General features: G+C 33.4%; 1 protein-coding gene across 3 annotated transcripts; it reads left to right on the forward strand.

Annotated features, from left to right (window-relative positions):
- The first annotated feature begins 1,814 nt into the window (after positions 1 to 1,814).
- Positions 1,815 to 17,199, forward strand: LOC128178868 (uncharacterized). Of its 3 annotated transcripts, XM_052846252.1 has the most exons (6): positions 1,816 to 2,181; positions 2,442 to 2,732; positions 4,671 to 6,121; positions 7,772 to 7,958; positions 8,081 to 8,229; positions 13,318 to 17,199. In XM_052846252.1, the coding sequence occupies exons 2-6, from the start codon at positions 2,543 to 2,545 to the stop codon at positions 16,708 to 16,710; spliced, it is 5,370 nt and encodes a 1,789-aa protein (XP_052702212.1). In that variant the 5' UTR covers positions 1,816 to 2,181; positions 2,442 to 2,542; the 3' UTR covers positions 16,711 to 17,199. The 3 variants fall into 3 exon arrangements, with proteins under 3 accessions (XP_052702215.1, XP_052702212.1, XP_052702214.1); XM_052846254.1 differs by lacking the exons at positions 1,816 to 2,181; positions 2,442 to 2,732 and adding an exon at positions 3,590 to 3,773; XM_052846255.1 differs by lacking the exons at positions 7,772 to 7,958; positions 8,081 to 8,229; positions 13,318 to 17,199 and having other exon boundaries at positions 1,815 to 2,181; positions 4,671 to 7,732.
- The last annotated feature ends 130 nt before the right edge of the window (positions 17,200 to 17,329 follow it).

Here is a 17,329-nt window from a genome sequence, read left to right on the forward strand (position 1 = left end):
AAGATGTACATAGCATTTATACACAGGTACCTGATAATATTTTTTAAACTATTTTTTACAAGAAAATAATTCCATGTACTGGTACTATATTAAACAAAATAATTCCATGTACTATAATAATACATGCAATTGTATTAATTATAGAACATGGAATAGTACATGGATTATTTTATTATAAAAATGTATAAAAAAAAGAAAAAAAAAAAAAAAAATGAACCACAGGTGCCTGTGCATTTAAAATGTTTGTCCATTCACAACTTAATGTAGCATAATTTTGATCAATATAAGTTGTGAATAGCTCATATTGTAATAACATTTGAAGTGATTTTCAATAACAATGCATGTAATATAAATATGACTTTGTCCATTCACAACTTGTATTTTACACCCCCATACACTTTTTTAAAAAATCCAAAATATTTCCATGTTATTGAAAGTTGTGAATGGCTCATGATATATCAGATTTACAAAAATGACTTCACTGTATTCTATATGTATACGGATTTGATTAATTGGGGTCTAAAATGACATGGTACCGGTTGGTATTTATACAAAGGTCATGGTCAAATTTTCGTGACATCATACAAAGCAGACAGCAAAGAAAAACGTTGAGGATGTAACTTGAAATTCAAATCTTGCAGTGTTATGTCCAGGTGGTGATATATGGTCTTGCTTTTGGATTGCTATGGCGGTTTTAAATATGAAAATTGTGTTGTTCTTCTGAGGATAAGTCCTGAATAGTTTCAACGATGATTTCAAGGTATAGGCCTATAGGCCAATGTGTTTTCAAAATACTGTATTAATCTCAGAGAAATAATTGAGAAAGAAAACATTTGGATGGAAGATTTTAACGTTATACGGTTTCAAATTACGCTACGTTGATATCATTAACGTGTATACTGTAGAATAAATAGAAACAATGAAGTCCTTTTTGCAATAAAATCGGAAAAACTCAAGTTGCAAGAAAAAAATTACCTCCATACACTTGACTGTCTTCCCACCCTTAATCTTGGGCATCTTTTTTTCTTCTTCTTGTTTTTAAGTTTTTATTTTAAGTCAAAAGCAGACTATATTAGGCGAGCCTTTATCTTTGGTTATTCTCGGAGCAGATGTGTTAAATTAAACGGCAAGTACAGAAACTTTCCGAACGTAAGCGTGAACGCGAACAACGTCCGCGACGTTATATAGGCCTACGTCACAAACGTAAAATTACGTTTAGACACGAACTTATGTGAATAATGACAGGCCCCTGCCGAAGTGGTAGCCATTTTCTCCAATGTTAAATTCCCGTAAGGATCGAATTTTTGGCTGTGTAGGTAAACTGTTTAACTTTGAAAAACTATGAATATAGCAGATGTCTTGGAAATTTTTCATATTATTGAATGGATATCTTTTTAACTCAGTGATATGTATAAATATCGAGTAATCGTGCAAAATCTGCATCCAAAAAATCTTGGGACAGACTATAGTAAAAGTTTTAGACCTTTGGCAGGAATAAATAATAAAGTACCTGGTATATAAGTAAAGATATGGGGTGTTCATCTGCCTTACAAATGATGTACAATAAAAAGGTGGAGGGGAGGGTGGTGGCAAACAGTGGACAATCATGGATGTTTACAAAATGAACAATGACTACGCATGCGCAGACTAGCTAATATGCATAACTTGCCAGTGCGCATGCCTAAACTAAAAATACACAGTAGTTGAAAACAATACCACGTGGTAAACAAAACATACAAATATTATTATAAAATATATTATAAAACTATTTATGGACATAAATGTGTTTTACAGTCTCAAAAAGGTTTGTTGTGATGAATTTGACTGTTATTTTCAATGCAACTTTATTAACTTTCTCCAAAATCGTTCCGGAGCGATTCTGCAATTTTCTGCTACATTACGGGTATATGGGAGGCATTCTAACTGTGGTGAGGGCCTTTCCCGAGACACAGATTATTCAAACTAAGGAAAGTGTAGTGTAGTGAAATTAATCGCATTATTGTAGGCTTATAGCTTTGTTATGTAAATGTCAATAATAAGGTGTGTCGATGTACCTATTTCGTAAATGTCCGATATGCAATGTCAACCCGTGCACGCACGGGTCAAAGTCTAGTTTATAATTTCCTGTACTATGATATTAGGAACAGGAAGTAATCTGTGGTTTTATCGCACAACAGGAAGGTGAATTTGTTTTGTAATGCGTTGAAACTCGATTTGAACAATCTCTTTATATTCTATCTCGTTTATTATTTTTGAAAAGGTTAATTTCTACACTATTTGACTAATTGGCAAATTCTTTTTGACGTGTGTCTATGTGTCAATCATCCGAACGGACCATCATGGCAGTCATTCTTTTCATTATGATTGATTCCAAATATATTCAGCTGTTGACCTTGAAACTATTGATTTTAGCAATTTCAAAAATCTTCTTTCATTTTCAGTTTGATTCCCCGAAGCGCAAAACGAAACAATGATTGATCTGTTAGGAAATATTTCTGGATAACTTGATAAATTCTTATGCAGTGTTTGTAATATTTTCAAAATGGCTACAGCTTCTGCGGATACTGAAGAACCCGATACGGATGCATCCGTTGATAGAAAGGAGGACATTCAAAGGGAACGTTTTCGTATTCGGTTCAGTTACTTAAAATCTGATGAAGAGGTTGTGAAGAACTGTTTTGTAGACAAACTACCGACACACATCACTTCCATTGATAAAACCGACAAGAAATGTAAGTATAAAACATATTTAGCATATGGGAAAGGAAAAGTTCACATTTGTGAAGAGACATGATGGTATTGTCAACTTACTGAAGTTTGTCATTTTCTCAACTGTTTGTTTCCTTGTAAGTATGACAAACTAAACTTTACGTTCTTATCTCGAATTATACTATAGTATGTCCCAAGTTTTTGCTTCCGTCACTTTTTGATGATTTTTAATTAAGATAAACATATACCTGTCAATGAAGTACAATTCAAATCGATAAAAGGAAAAAAAATCCAAGATTTATTCATCAATATATCATCTGTTTACTCCCGGGGAATTTCACATGAACAAAAACAAATATCGTACGGTGATTTAAAATGTGAAATGTTTACATATTTTTCTATTCGGAAGTAATCGGAAACCTCTCACAATATTTTAACGTTATCATCAGGGGTACTTAATGTTGTTTGCAATGCAAAATTCCCGTAGACTTTCTATTTTTGGTTGTGTATTGAAACCTGAAGCGGTGGAGGGGGCGTTTCAGAAAAGATAATCGGACTTTTTTCATTCTAGTGAATGGATGTTGTTTGGGTAGAAAGGTATTTAATATGATTATCGATATATTACACAAAAAGTGGCGGAAGTAGAAACTTGGGACAGAGTATTCTGTTCTAAGATATCCTCGATTTACATTTTGCTTAAATACTCGATGTTTGTAAATATACCTTAGGGTTCAACGATGTACATTCAAAAGTATGAAAAATTTCTAAGGTTTCTCCTTTGAAACGCCCCTCTAGCATATCAGGTTTCAATACACAGCTTAAAAATGTGATATCTACGGGGATTTTGTATTGCAACAGACCCGGATGATAACTTTGAAAAAATGTGCGAGGTATTCCGAGTGACTTCTGAATGGAGAAAAGATGTCAACATTCCCCATTATAAATCTCTGTAGGAAATCAGTTTTCGTTCCTGTGAATTTTTGCGAGTGCAAAATGTTAATATGTGAATGAAATTGTCTTGGATATTTTCCTTTTCATCAAATTCAATTAAACTTTTTTCACAGGTGTGTGCATTTTTATTAAAAATCGTCCACACCATTATTGATATCGTCTTAACATTTTCAATTTATTTTCTATAATACATTACCTGTAAAATTCTTGACCCTGTAGTTAGGGGTATTGACAATAGCCATGTATATTAAATAATATATAAAATTGTTACCTAGATTTTATACCTGTCAAACACACTATAAAAGATAGTAGTTACTAAATATAGTTAAAAAGATGGCTTGTAAAATTCCTGACTCCGGATTAAGGTCAGAATCTCTGATAGTAGAATAGAACTCTTGTGATCGTGCAGTTAGTTTGCATAAATTAAGCATGATAAGGGCTCACAATATTGAGAGACTTTATCAACCTGTGAGTGGGGATTTGTCATTTCTTTTTTCAGAACCGTATAGAAAAAATTGATCTAAACTCTATAAGTAGGTACGTTTGCACTTTACTTGTCGAATTAAATGATGTTAGATCTTGATGTCATAGTAAATGTGCAAGTTGTTTCGCCCTCGGACACAATGCTGTTTATATGAATTATCTATATAGTTTTCAAAGACCCCACTTACCATCTATTTATAATGTAAATCATGTCTCAAACTATGTTGCAACCACTATTGAAATAAAACCACTATTGAAATAAATTATTTCAATAGTGGTTGGGAATGTATATCATTAGAAAAATCCCTTTGCAACCACTATTGAACAAAGTTATCAAGATGTCTTTTAAAAAAAACAAGTTAAAGGTATATACTCTTGAATCTACGCCATAAGCTACTGCAGATTTATGTAATGTAAAGTTGTCATTTTATTGATCTTAGCTTGTGCATGCACATAGTTGTGTTTACCTTTGAAGGGTTAAAAAACAATGTGACTCATGAGACATATTTTTTTGTTTTTATCTTTAGGTTTTATAACAGCATACGGAGAATACAAATTGACCTTCGAGCAAGACTTTCAGACAACACAACCTGCATCTATTGAACAAGACGCTTACAAAACGTGGTTCTCGTATAAACCCACCACAGAAATGATGGCATGGATGGAAGTATTAAGAGAAAAACGTTTGTATCCTGATTCTGCCAAGTCTGGTAAAGATGTATGCTTTTATAGTGTGAGAGTGATAGGTGGAAGCATGACCTCACCTGTTACATTTGTTCGCCATTGGGAACTTGAAGAAAATATGTCAGTTTCATTTCAATTTGAGACGTCTAAAATTACGATTAAGAAAGACTTGATGGATCTCTTTGACCTTCAAAGATTTATTCTAGAGATATCTTTTGATTCAATACATGAAACAATAATTGTCCAGAAAACAGACACGGTTGACATTATGATGATAACATTGAAATCTAATCCAAAAATCTTCGACAACTTTGGAAAGATTGTAAGAAGATTTACTGCCGAAGACACGGGTTTTGATGATATAGGATGTTTGAGCTCTTACTGTATTGAGTTTGACGGACAAAATCGACGTTCTGAAGTAGAGCATATTTTATCGAGTTTGATCTGCTTTGGATTTCGAGTCGCTTATATAAAATTGCAAACAAAAACCCCTGAACCCAAAATAGAAATCTTACTGCCAGATGATTTCGAGTTGGAATATGCTTGGCAATGTGTTAATTCAATAGGTTTTAAAGTAACTGACCATCTGAGCCCTGATGTAAAAAGATGCATTGAACATTACTCTCGTATAGATACACGCTTAATGACAAAAGGATTCTACACTTTGGCAATCGAATTGATGGAGAAACCATTTTTTCACTTCAAAGATGAGTTCAACTCTGTAATAAGGAAAATCCGCACTACAAAATCTGCTGAAAATGAGCTACCCCCTCACTATTCTCTTGTAGCTCGAATGATTTTTACTCCAACTAGGTCTTTGTATTTGCCAAAAGAACCAGTGTTTCAGAATAGGTTACTACGTGAATATGGCGAAGACTTTTTCATAAAAGTAGTTTTCCGTGATGATGACTTCCAAAAAATTAATTCCGCCCAATCAAGTGCTCTGTCAAATATTTTGGATAAAATGAAAAGCTTTTTTAAAAACGGTTTTCTAATCAAAAACCGCCATTATGAATTCCTCGGGTGTTCGAATAGTCAACTAAGAGAACACAGTTTTTGGTTTTTTCATCCTCGTGGTGATATCTCATCGGAGAGAATTCGGCATCTTTCGGGAACTTTTTTGCACGAAAAATGTATTGCTTCTTACGTTTCCCGATTTGGCCTCTGCTTTTCTTCTACAAAGAAAACAGTTGACGTTGATAGGAGTTTTGTGAGTTACATCGATGATGTGAAGAACGAGAAATATTGCTTTACAGACGGTGTCGGTTGCATATCAACTAAACTTGCAAAAAAGGTCATTTTAAAGTTTTTACAAATTGTTTTCATTTTCTTTCTTCAATTTATATTTATATTTTTGTTCAACACTGTGCCAGATAATTAATTTATGCCAAAGTGCAATTCAGCATCTGAAAAATTTAAGCATGTTATTTATCATTGCTTAAAAAGTGTATAACCACTAATGTTATTGATGTTTCTTACATGTTAAGTGATATATTTATCTTTATAAAATTAATATCTTGAAGAAAATGATAAATCAAAAAGGAAAAACGTTTTTCCGACAAGGTATATACTTTTTTCTACCGGCTTTGTAGAAGTTTCCTTTGTCTGTTGAACTAGCCTAATTATTTGGGACAGTGTCATTTTATCAAATATTCATAGCTGAAGCTTTAACAAAAATCCAACAACCGATCTTTAATGTATCTTATAATCTTTAATTTAGTCTCGAAAAATTTGTCGAGCAAAGGTTTATATTCACTGCGATAAATTATAAGTGTGGGAGCTTTCCAAAACTTGCAGTTAAATATCTGTCGATGTGCAAAATGTTAACTATATCAACTATATCGTACACAAAATGTCAATATCGACATTGATATCAATCGTAGTATCATTCTAGTGAAGGATTGTCGTCTACATCGTTAAAATATCTTAAACGTAGGCCACAGAGGCCTTAAGCCATTTTCTTAAAGAGTTTGTACGACACCCGTTCATACTATATGGAGTTTCTAACAGATGGACACACTTTTTTTCCACCAATGATCTAGTTAGATTTGACACTTGTTTGAAAAACCAGTCTTGTACCAATGAACAGCTGACCTTTTCGATCTATAAACTAAGGAACACCATGTATTACAAAAAACAACAACAAAAAGAAAAAAAATTAAAACAAATCGATGATTATATTGTCATTATAAGCATGAAATCGCCAATATCTTCATAAATATATTCGATGTCATCGACATAACCAACATATATGTCAAAGTTTGTTTTGATAATGTACTCTAACGTTTACGAGTTCGTTATGGGTTTAGGCTGTTCTGTCAAACAAATCTAGAAGTGTATTTATTAAATAATTTTCTCAATTACCGATTTTGGTTTGAAATATGTACAATTGTATGCCTTCGGTTCTCAATGAGGCGCACGCATTTTAAGTGCAAATAGCGTATGTGCTCTTGGAGACAAAAACCGCGCCTTTTATAGACTACAACGTACCATCCATATTCAACAAGACAATAAATCAGTACAGTACTATGATCAACGTTAACCTTACAACCTTTGATTTTGATTACTGGCTGGCTTCCAACGTCGATATCACGGCCGTCAGACACTGCCTCTCCGATCATTCCAAATGTCTCAGCTTATATACAAGTTAGGTATCACGTGAACTGCTGATAACTGACTTGGAATACGCACATGAAACCAAAAATTTGCTCAGTGCTACTACATGGAACCAAGATATAACTTTGATTTTGATTACGAATTCGCTTCAGTACAAATTTATATCGATTTGATTCTCTTGCAGTTTGATTAAACTAGGATTGATATCGATATCGTCCTTTTGTGCAAGATATCGCTGATATTGACATTATGATTAATCTCGAACGTTTATGTTTATAATTTGTTCAGGTTTGACTACTAGTATATGATTCTTCAATATTTTTTACAGGTTGCAAATGCACTAAATTTATGTTCTGTACCATCTGCGTTTCAAATACGTTTTGGTGGTTGTAAAGGGGTAATAGCACAGAACCCAACCCTTGGAAATGATGTCGAAGCTCTTGTTATTAGAGAAAGCATGAAGAAATTTGAATCAAAATCGAATAATTTAGAAGTCTTGGAGGTTACACGTCCGGGTAAATTACAAATTAGTTTTAGATTTTAAAAATCTTAGTTGAAATTATAAATACTGAGTATTTTCGTCGCTAAGATGTTTAAATATTACATTGATATATCAAAATTTCACCAAAATTGACAGAAAGACTGCACTTAAACAGGCAAGTGATAACCTTGCTCTCTGGATTGGGGATTCCCGACCATGTCTTTCTTAATCTTCAAGAGAAAATGCTTATTGATATGGCAGACATGCTTTTGTACGATGAGATGGCTTTACCAGTGTTATTGGAGGTATGTTTGTTAGTTTAAAAAAGGTTACACGTTTTTGTGTACATTGTGTTTGCATGAAATTTGAATTCCATGTTACAGATAAGCTATGAAGATAAGATGAGACAAATACCTAAGCATAAACTTAGGTACTTACTTTTTATTTTTTTTCTTGAAAAAGTTATACAGTAAGGGATATATTATGCAAATCGACTTCAAATCTCACAAGTAAAGAATTGCAAAGACAATACACCGATTGATATGCCTATTAACTACCAGAATTTGTTTACTTTCAAATTCGGCCAAAATCGAGTTTATCTTTAAAAATATTCTCTATTGCTGGAAACTTAGGACGTTTTTTTTTTAAATAAAATGTATTAATTTCTTTTATTACAAAAGTGAGTGACGCAGCACTAAATGGTAAAATCAGCTGATTTTTTGAATGGATACCTAAAACGTTTTAGTAAATTGCCTTTATCAACACAGAGATATAATAAAAATAGTTAAGACAAATAAAAATTAGTGTAGACTTAATTCGGTCAAGTTTGAGTTATCTTTTTTGCGATATTATGACTATGGTTTTTAGATTTTGTAATTGGTTTTGGTCGTTCACAGATAAATTAATATGAGTAACCAGATGGGCCCTAGGGGCTCTTTTTTTCATAGTAAACACTATGCTGGATAATTATGCCAGTGCCAAGGTGCCATTTTCTGCACCCGTCTAAACTTTATGTATCAAAAATTTGAAATATGCCATATGATAGAACATTGCATACATATGATAGATCTCTTGGCAAGGGTTTATGGGGAGTGAAGTGGGCTAGCGAAGACGGACCATTGCTTAAAGAGTTTATAACCACCTTTGTTATCATCGTAGCTCACTTGTCAGTTGAGATATTTACATCTCAAAAATAAATTTCTACAGGAAATAATTTTTCCCATAGGAAAAAACAATATTCCTATAGGAAATTTGAAATTTCCTATCGGAATAAAAGAACTTCCTTTAGGAATTTCAATTCCAACAGGATTAGATAAAATCCGATGGGAGATCTTAATATCCTATAGGAAAACTACCTGTCTGAATCAAATTCCTACATGAAGTACCATTTTCCTATAGAAAATATAATTCCTCCAGGATTTTTAGAAAATTCTATAGGATTGTCGATATTTCCTGTAGGAGATTCATTTTTCCTATGAGAATTATCATTTTCCTATGGGATATAAATTTCTAAATGTGAATATCTCAACTGTCAGGTTAAACACACTAAAAACCAAAATGGTTATATACTCTCTTGACAATGGTGTATCATTTCGTATATATGGATTTCATCGAAACTGCATCTTAAACAAAAATGCCACCTTAGCATTGGCATAATTATCCTGTAACGACGAAAAGTGACCCCCGTAGAATATTGACCGAGGGTCATATTTCTACGTAGAAAAATGACCCACTCAGTAGTAGAATACTTGGAATACTTGGATTACATCGTAGAAATTATGGTCTTAGGGTCATATTTCTAGTTTACTAGTTTTGGGTCAATTCCTTAAGGGGGATTCAGGGATGGTGGTGATGGTAGAGGGGAGAATTTCATTGCCTGCTTGGTACTTAGATTTTTTTTATCGTATAACCTTGTACAAATAACCAGCCTGAGTTCGCTTTTCTGATCACTTGTCATTTCTTATCATCAATATTTCAGTTTGTTTGTTTTTAATTTTTTTAAATAAAAAAGAAAAGATATGTATTTCTTTTACTAAAATACATTGTTCAACCATGACTGGATAGGAACGACATCAATCTAAATTAAAAAAATTTACAAATTGTAAACAGGAACTGATACCAGTTTTACTGGAGAATAGACAATTATTAATCATGGTCTCTATCACAATAAGAAATTAATTATTAACAATTGGTCTGGAATAGGCACATGATCATCTCATCAAATGTGTGAATTCAGAAAATTTCATCCGGGGGGGGGGGGGGAGATATTTATGGGAAGGAGGGGTCGAGGCCTATTATAGGTAAATTTGATAAGTGACCTTAATAAGTTTGAACTACCCATTCCTTTGATCCGCGATCGATTGCATGCGTCATCCCATTTGGATATTTTTCACAATCAATTTTTATTGTCTTAAAAAGAATGTATTTAAAAAAGATAATGCTTGATTTAAAAACCATATAAACATTACTAATCCCAAAACTTCGAATTTAGAATTGAACAAAAGAAACAGACAGAATACTTTACAAATGATTTTGAATAAAGAAATCGATATCTGTTGTAATCAAATTGACACTAAGAATGTACTTGCAGACTTCGGTATATAACAGCTAGTACAAATTGCAAAGAAACAATGACACTAAAAAGAAGTTGGCATTGACTTTGACTCTATTTGAATATGACTCTGGTATGTAAAAACGACATTTGAATCTAATAAATAATACGGGCATATTCTTTCATAACTTTATACTTTACTTGGATTTACCATATAAGTTTCCCAGGCAATTATACTCATTTTTAGCAGTTTTTTAAAAGTAGAAACTACACCTGCTTTTTGTTACTTTTCTCGGAAAAGTGATCTCTTAACCGAGTCAGTCCGAGTATCAATAAAGTATAACATCTATTAAGATATCTTTGTTGATTAGTAAAAAACGTGGTATAAGAACTGCTGTAAGGACCAGATTGCATACAGAAAGATTTATATATACCAAACTTACAAATCATAAAAAAATAATACTGTGAAATCATTAGATTTCGTGGTGGCTTATTTGTCGTGGAATTCGTGGGTACCTCTCATCCACGAAATAACATCCTTCACGAATTGATGAATTAGGGTAATAAAGTCATATTCCCTTTTGTAGATATACATGAATACACGAAATTACGTCCCCACGAACCTGTAAAATTTAAGTCATCCACGAAAATTGGCCCCCACGAAATTTAATGATTCCACAGTACATGTTATCCCTAATCATGTCCTACTGTTTACTAGTAGTTGTAAAGGCTGGAAAGTTATGTACAACTTATCATTAGACAAAAAGAGAGAAGCTTGTACATCTATATCAAAATGGAGAGAAAGGGGTCATAATAATGCACAAGAAACCTGGAACAAAATTTTTGAACTCCATTTTAAATCTACACAAGAATCAAAATTACATTGATTACAGTTCCAGATGGCTATGTAAACAAAAACAGGGCACGAGCCTTGTTTACATGACGAAGAATTGTGAGCCCTGTATCTTGCTTAAAACTCATCAACGGGCGCCCAAATTTCATTTGATCATTAGAAATGCATTCATAAAGCATTGTACATGTATATAATAAAAACAGAAAAATTAAATATGACCAAAATCGTGACCATGCCCCTTTAAAACTGAAATTTTTACTTCAACGTTCAAAATGTTAACAAACGCTTTGTTTATATAGCGAAGAATTTCAATCTCTCTAACTCGATCATAACTCAACAAATGACAATCAAATTTTGGTTGCCTATTAAAAATGCTTTTCTTAAGCAATAAAAATCGGAAAAATAATTTTTGACCAAAATCGTTACCATGTCCCTTTAATGTAGATAAAATATGAAATTAAAATAGAGGCCACACATTTTTGTACAGGCTAAATTTGAGGCCAGGCCAAAATTTGGGGCCAAGCCAAATTTGAAACCAAAGGTCCTCATTCAAAAAGTGTTTGTTTTTGTTTTTTTGATTCCAGCTTTTAATTACACTTTGTTTATGCTTAAAAAAACGCAGTCAATTTCTAAACCTCTCCTCCCATGGTAATTTTTTTCAGTTTACAAGTAAAAAAATTGAATTTATAAGGAGCCCCCCCCCCCCGTCTTTGGAAGCAGATAAAAAAGTATAGAACCCCCCCCCCCCCCCCCCCCACCGTCCCACGCATTAGGATTTTAACAACTGGCGAATTTTTTTTCCTTTTTTTCCCTTCTTTTCGCTTGTCCTGATTTTGGATTAGTCTGTCCTATTTCCTTGAAAAAAAATGCTACGTGCCTGTACTTAACAACTTTATTGAGCTTATATAATGGTACCGATGCAGAGTTTGAAATTAAAGTTATCAAACATTTTTTGTAACTTTAGCGCAATCGTGATAAATCCAAAATTCCGAATTTACACGTGAGTTGCTGTCTTCTGTGTACCTGTAGGATAAGTCTGTTGGTGTTATGTTTGGTTTCAGACATTCAGTGTGTATCCAAATAGAAGATATACTAAAAAAATCCGCGTTATTTGTCAAAATTTCACATCTGTCTTCTGGGGTTTTTTTCTTTTAAAAATATGCAATACGTAGTCATTAAATTTAGGTTTGTCTATTAAATCATCTACTATAATAATGGGGCCTATTTAGCAAAACGAGCATAATGCAAAAAGGGAGCGATTGCGAGCAACATCATAATGCATATACCCCAGGGGAACCACAACCCTAAAAGGCTTAGTGAAGGGACAAGGCCACAAGGCAAGCTGACAAATACTTCAAGATAATTTTATATTATGTAAAAGGGTAAAACGGTAGTTCTGTCTAATCTTTCACATGCTTTCGCTGCCCCCCCCCCCCCCTCCCCTCACCCGCACACTTACCAAACATGAATGCTAAATGTATCGCCTTTAATTTCTATTATTTTTATGTAGTTCATAAGTTAGGTCAAAATTCTATGGGCTTCAAGATAAACACAGATATCGCTTAATTCATAATAATTTTATATTATGTAAATGGTAAAACGGTAGTTCTTTCACATGCTTTCGCTGCCCCCCCCCCCCCTCCCCTCACCCGGACACTTACCAAACATGAATGCTAAATGTATCGCCTTCAATTTCTATTATTTTTATGTACATGTAGTTCATAAGTGAGGTCAAAATTCTATGGGGGTCAATTTTCATCGTTTCATCGTAGGGGGGGGGGTCGTAGATCTACAGGTCTGGAATGGTTTTCTACTGTAGAAAAAGGACCCTACTTGTCATAGAATACTAACCCTGGGTAAGTTTTCTCCCCGGGTCAATATTCTACATGTACAGGGGTAACTTTTCGTCGTTACACCGGCACTGTGAACGTTGCTGACTTTGATAAGACTTATGTTAAATATTCATTCAATTGGCACTCTCTTTTGTAGTCTAGCCTTCGTATGGATTTTAGTCTTATTGCCGACAAGGGACTATCTTTTGTTGATGAACCATTTTTTCGATCACTTCTACAAGCAATATACCATCATAAGATATTAAATCTCATGAAACGAACAAGAATACAGATTCCGTTAGACAAAGGACGAATAATGATGGGCACAACTGATGAGACAAAAACACTTAAGTCTGGTGAAGTTTTTATCAGATATTCTCAGCAGACGACCACGCCGGGTAAAAACGCTTTTACATACGAAGGACCTGTTGTTGTGACCAAAAATCCGTGTTTTCACGAAGGCGATGTCCGAGTGTTTATTGCTACAAATGTACCTGAACTCAGCCACATGATAGATTGCATTGTTTTTCCTCAAAAGGGTACCCGTCCACACCCTGATGAAATGTCGGGATCTGATCTTGATGGGGACATGTACTTTGTGTGTTGGGATCAAGACCTTTGTAAATTTCAAAACCAGACACCGATGGACTTTCCTAAAGCAGAGAAAACACAACTCACAAGAGAAGTGAACTCGGATGATGTGATCGACTTCTTGGCAAATTACATACGGTACGATAAACTTGGTTTGATCGCAAATGCACATCTTGTCCACGCAGACAGCAACGAGAATGGTATTTTTTCAGAAGAATGTCACAGCCTTGCCAGATTGCATTCCGATGCTGTTGATTTTCCTAAAACTGGTAAAATTCCAAAAATTGATGATAAATTACGTCCAAAATCATATCCAGACTTTATGATGAAGAGCGATAAACAAATATATGCATCTACAAAAATTATTGGTAAACTCTTTAGACAATGCCGATCTTTACTGCGAACGCAAAATAAATTGGAGCTAAAGTTTGAAGTAAATAACGATTTTATTTTGCCTTTTCTCGATGCAAGAATATTAGAAGATGCGAAACTTCAAAGAGACAAATATACGAAAACAATTAATGAAGTTTTGGAATTGTATGGTATCAGAAACGAAAATGAAGCCATCACTGGTCTCGTTCAGAACATCAGGTCTGTAAAAGGGTGCTTAAAAGACGAAAAATTTCAGGTTGGACAAATCATTAAAGCTAAAATGTGCCTGATACGAAAGAGAACACGAGAAATATTTTTCGAAGAATTTGGAGGAGAATTAAATGTCTTTAAGACAGACGAACGAGTTTTACAAAAAGCATCTGCTTGGTACACTGTTACATACATGTATATGGACGAAATAGATCCCAGGCGTCCAATTCTTAGTTTTCCGTGGACGGTTGCCGACGTTTTAGTAGTTTTGAAGGAAAGATTTTCTCGTGAGCCAAGATTAAACCGACTTGAAGCATATCTGAATAAATATTACATATTTTTGCATACAAAGAGAAATGATAGAAGAAAATTCTTACAAAGCATGCTTACTTATGTCAAAACTGTCATTGGTAATACCCTGAGCCCAAATACCGAAGACATAATTGATTTAGATTTTTGTGGGCTTTTAAAAAACCAAAGTACTCTCAATGTGGCTACTACAAAATCTCAACTTGAAAGTATTTCCAAAGCATTGAGGAAAAAGGGAATGATGAAAATGAACAATCGTAATCAAGATCTATGTTATTGTGTGACTAGTAAAGAAAGCGCATATGTGAGGTTTATAGTTGACGCCAGAATCATAAATCTTAGCAAAGCTGTGAAAAGATATTTGATGGAAAGGCCCATGCTTTTGAAACCCGTTCAATTTTTATTAGACTTACTGCAAAACATATTCACAATTGACTCGGACAGGTACAATTTTTCCGATATTATCGCAGTCATGATTGTATTTTTTTTACGATTGAACAACGTGATTTTCAGAGAATTATTTTCTTCCAATCCTGGTGATAATAAATTGGTGAAATGCATTCTCGGAGTTTTGAAATATTTCATTTTGGATTTCAGATCTTGGGATTTAAATAAATTTGATCATTTAAAAGATGGATTAGATGCACTAAGCATAACATTTGTCGTCATGTCAGAAATATCAGACAGATTTATGATACTCTACCACAAGATTGCACTTGACGTCAATAGTAATCCTTTTCTGGAAGCCAGAAAATCCTACGGCGGAACTCGGTCTCTTCAAAACTTTGAATATGGTGAAGAACTTAATCGTGTATTTATTTTGCCTTTAAGTGTTTGGAACATCGTTAAAAGTGCTAAAAATTATGTTAAGTTTCAGCTGAGCAAACAAACAGGCGCAGAAATTATTTTTCAGGAAACTCAAACAGGTTTAAATAGAATTCAAGCATGGGGAAATGACACGGAACTTGGTAACGTTGAGGAAATCATTAGCAATATTTCAAAGACAAGCAGTGAATTGAATTTAAACACAGAAAGCGGACATTTAATCGTAGAAAATGCTTATTGTGTATTTTTTCAAGGAGGTTCTGAAGAAAGTGAGCTTTCCTTCGAAAGATATCGTGGTATTCACCATGCAGCACACAGTACGCGGGAAAAATATGTACCAAAACTGATGATTGTCAGTACTGATAAAAGTTATAAAAATTTTGAGAGAAAATTGGTTCAACAATGGAATATTTTGAGAACCAAGTATAATGCAGTTTTTCATGGAGATTTATATTTTAGCATTTCCTTTGGAACTCTGTATGTTATGAATATTAAACGTGATTCAAGGTTAAATGTGTCAGAGTTAAACAACCTTTTCACTACAATTGATACTAGAAAGAAAGAAGCATGGAGTGCGCCAAAAGCGTTTGGTTCAAAAACAAAAGAAGTTTCATATTCATTTTCATTTCATCCGGTTGTCTTTTCTAAGAGTGATAAAATAAGAAAAGTTCTTGAACGTCTTGGCTTTACTTATAATAATGACGACAAGAAAACAAAAATCTCCGTGAGATTCAAGGACCCAAATTTTACTATGCACGATTATGATGATAATTGCGAACTATGTTGGGTGAGATATTCCGATATCAAGTGGTTTACAGCAACAATTTTACCAGTCACTTTGCATAAATCAACACAAATTATGAATATAAGGTGCAAATTGCAGTCTTGTAGGGAATTAGACGGAAAAATTGTAAACAAAAAAAAAATTAAATGTTTGGAAACAGCTACAAATGGATACCAATTATTGTTGCCAATTGCTGTTTCCTATGCAAAAGAAAAACTCGTAGAGTCGTACACTTTAACAAACTGGTTTAGAGGATATAAAGTAATGGTAGAGATCGCAACAGTGACAGAGTTAAATGATGTTGCTGGAAATTTAGTGCGAAATAGTGCTCCAAGATTAGAGATTCTTGTTCTACCAGAAATACCAAATATTGATACATCAGAAGAAGAATTAAAATCATATACAAGACATATTTGGTCATGGACGCTTGATTTTGCTGCAAACATTGAAAACATGTAACTCGTTTGACCTGCATTTAAAAGAATCTATAAAACTGGCTATGAGTATAATAATACAAATTCATTCTGTGTGGATGAATGTATCAGACCAACAGTTATTTGATTTTTTCATTGAAGTTCAATTACTATTAAAGATATTTCTTTTTTTTATTAAATCAATGTTAGTTAAAAAGAATAAATGTACTCTGGAATCATTAAAATTCATGGGGCCAATTTTTGTGGATTATTAGTCTTGAAGATTTTTTAAAATTAATGTTCTTTTGTTTATAACCTTATTATGAATAAATGGCTGCTTTGTAAATACCGGTCATAATTGATTACATAATGCTCATTGAGAATATGGACTATAATCAATCTATCTATCTATCTATCTATCTATTTATCTATCTATCTATCTGTTTCAATGTAACATTGACTTGCTGTATGAATGATTGCAATTTGATTTGGCATTTATTCTTCATGATTAGTAAAACCTAAAGAAAACGTTTGTTTGGTCTATTCTGTGGATTTTATCCGAATAAGCGATAACTGGTTGAAATAACAGCTACAGTAATAAATTACAGAATTTTTGGCAAATATCAAATCAAAGCTTAGATAATAATCTATTTCTCTGATATTAT

This window comes from Crassostrea angulata, chromosome 3 (assembly GCF_025612915.1).
Source record: "Crassostrea angulata isolate pt1a10 chromosome 3, ASM2561291v2, whole genome shotgun sequence".
NCBI classification, from domain to species: domain Eukaryota; kingdom Metazoa; phylum Mollusca; class Bivalvia; order Ostreida; family Ostreidae; genus Magallana; species Magallana angulata.

What these genes read in the sequence shown, in the direction of transcription:
- LOC128178868 (XM_052846252.1), top strand. Translation starts at nt 2,543, where the DNA reads ATGGCTACAGCTTCTGCGGATACTGAAGAACCCGATACGGATGCATCC. An exon ending in CAACTAAACTTGCAAAAAAG is followed by an intron (nt 6,122 to 7,771) that starts GTCATTTTAAAG and finishes TATTTTTTACAG; the next exon opens with GTTGCAAATGCACTAAATTT. An exon ending in CTTTACCAGTGTTATTGGAG is followed by an intron (nt 8,230 to 13,317) that starts GTATGTTTGTTA and finishes TCTCTTTTGTAG; the next exon opens with TCTAGCCTTCGTATGGATTT.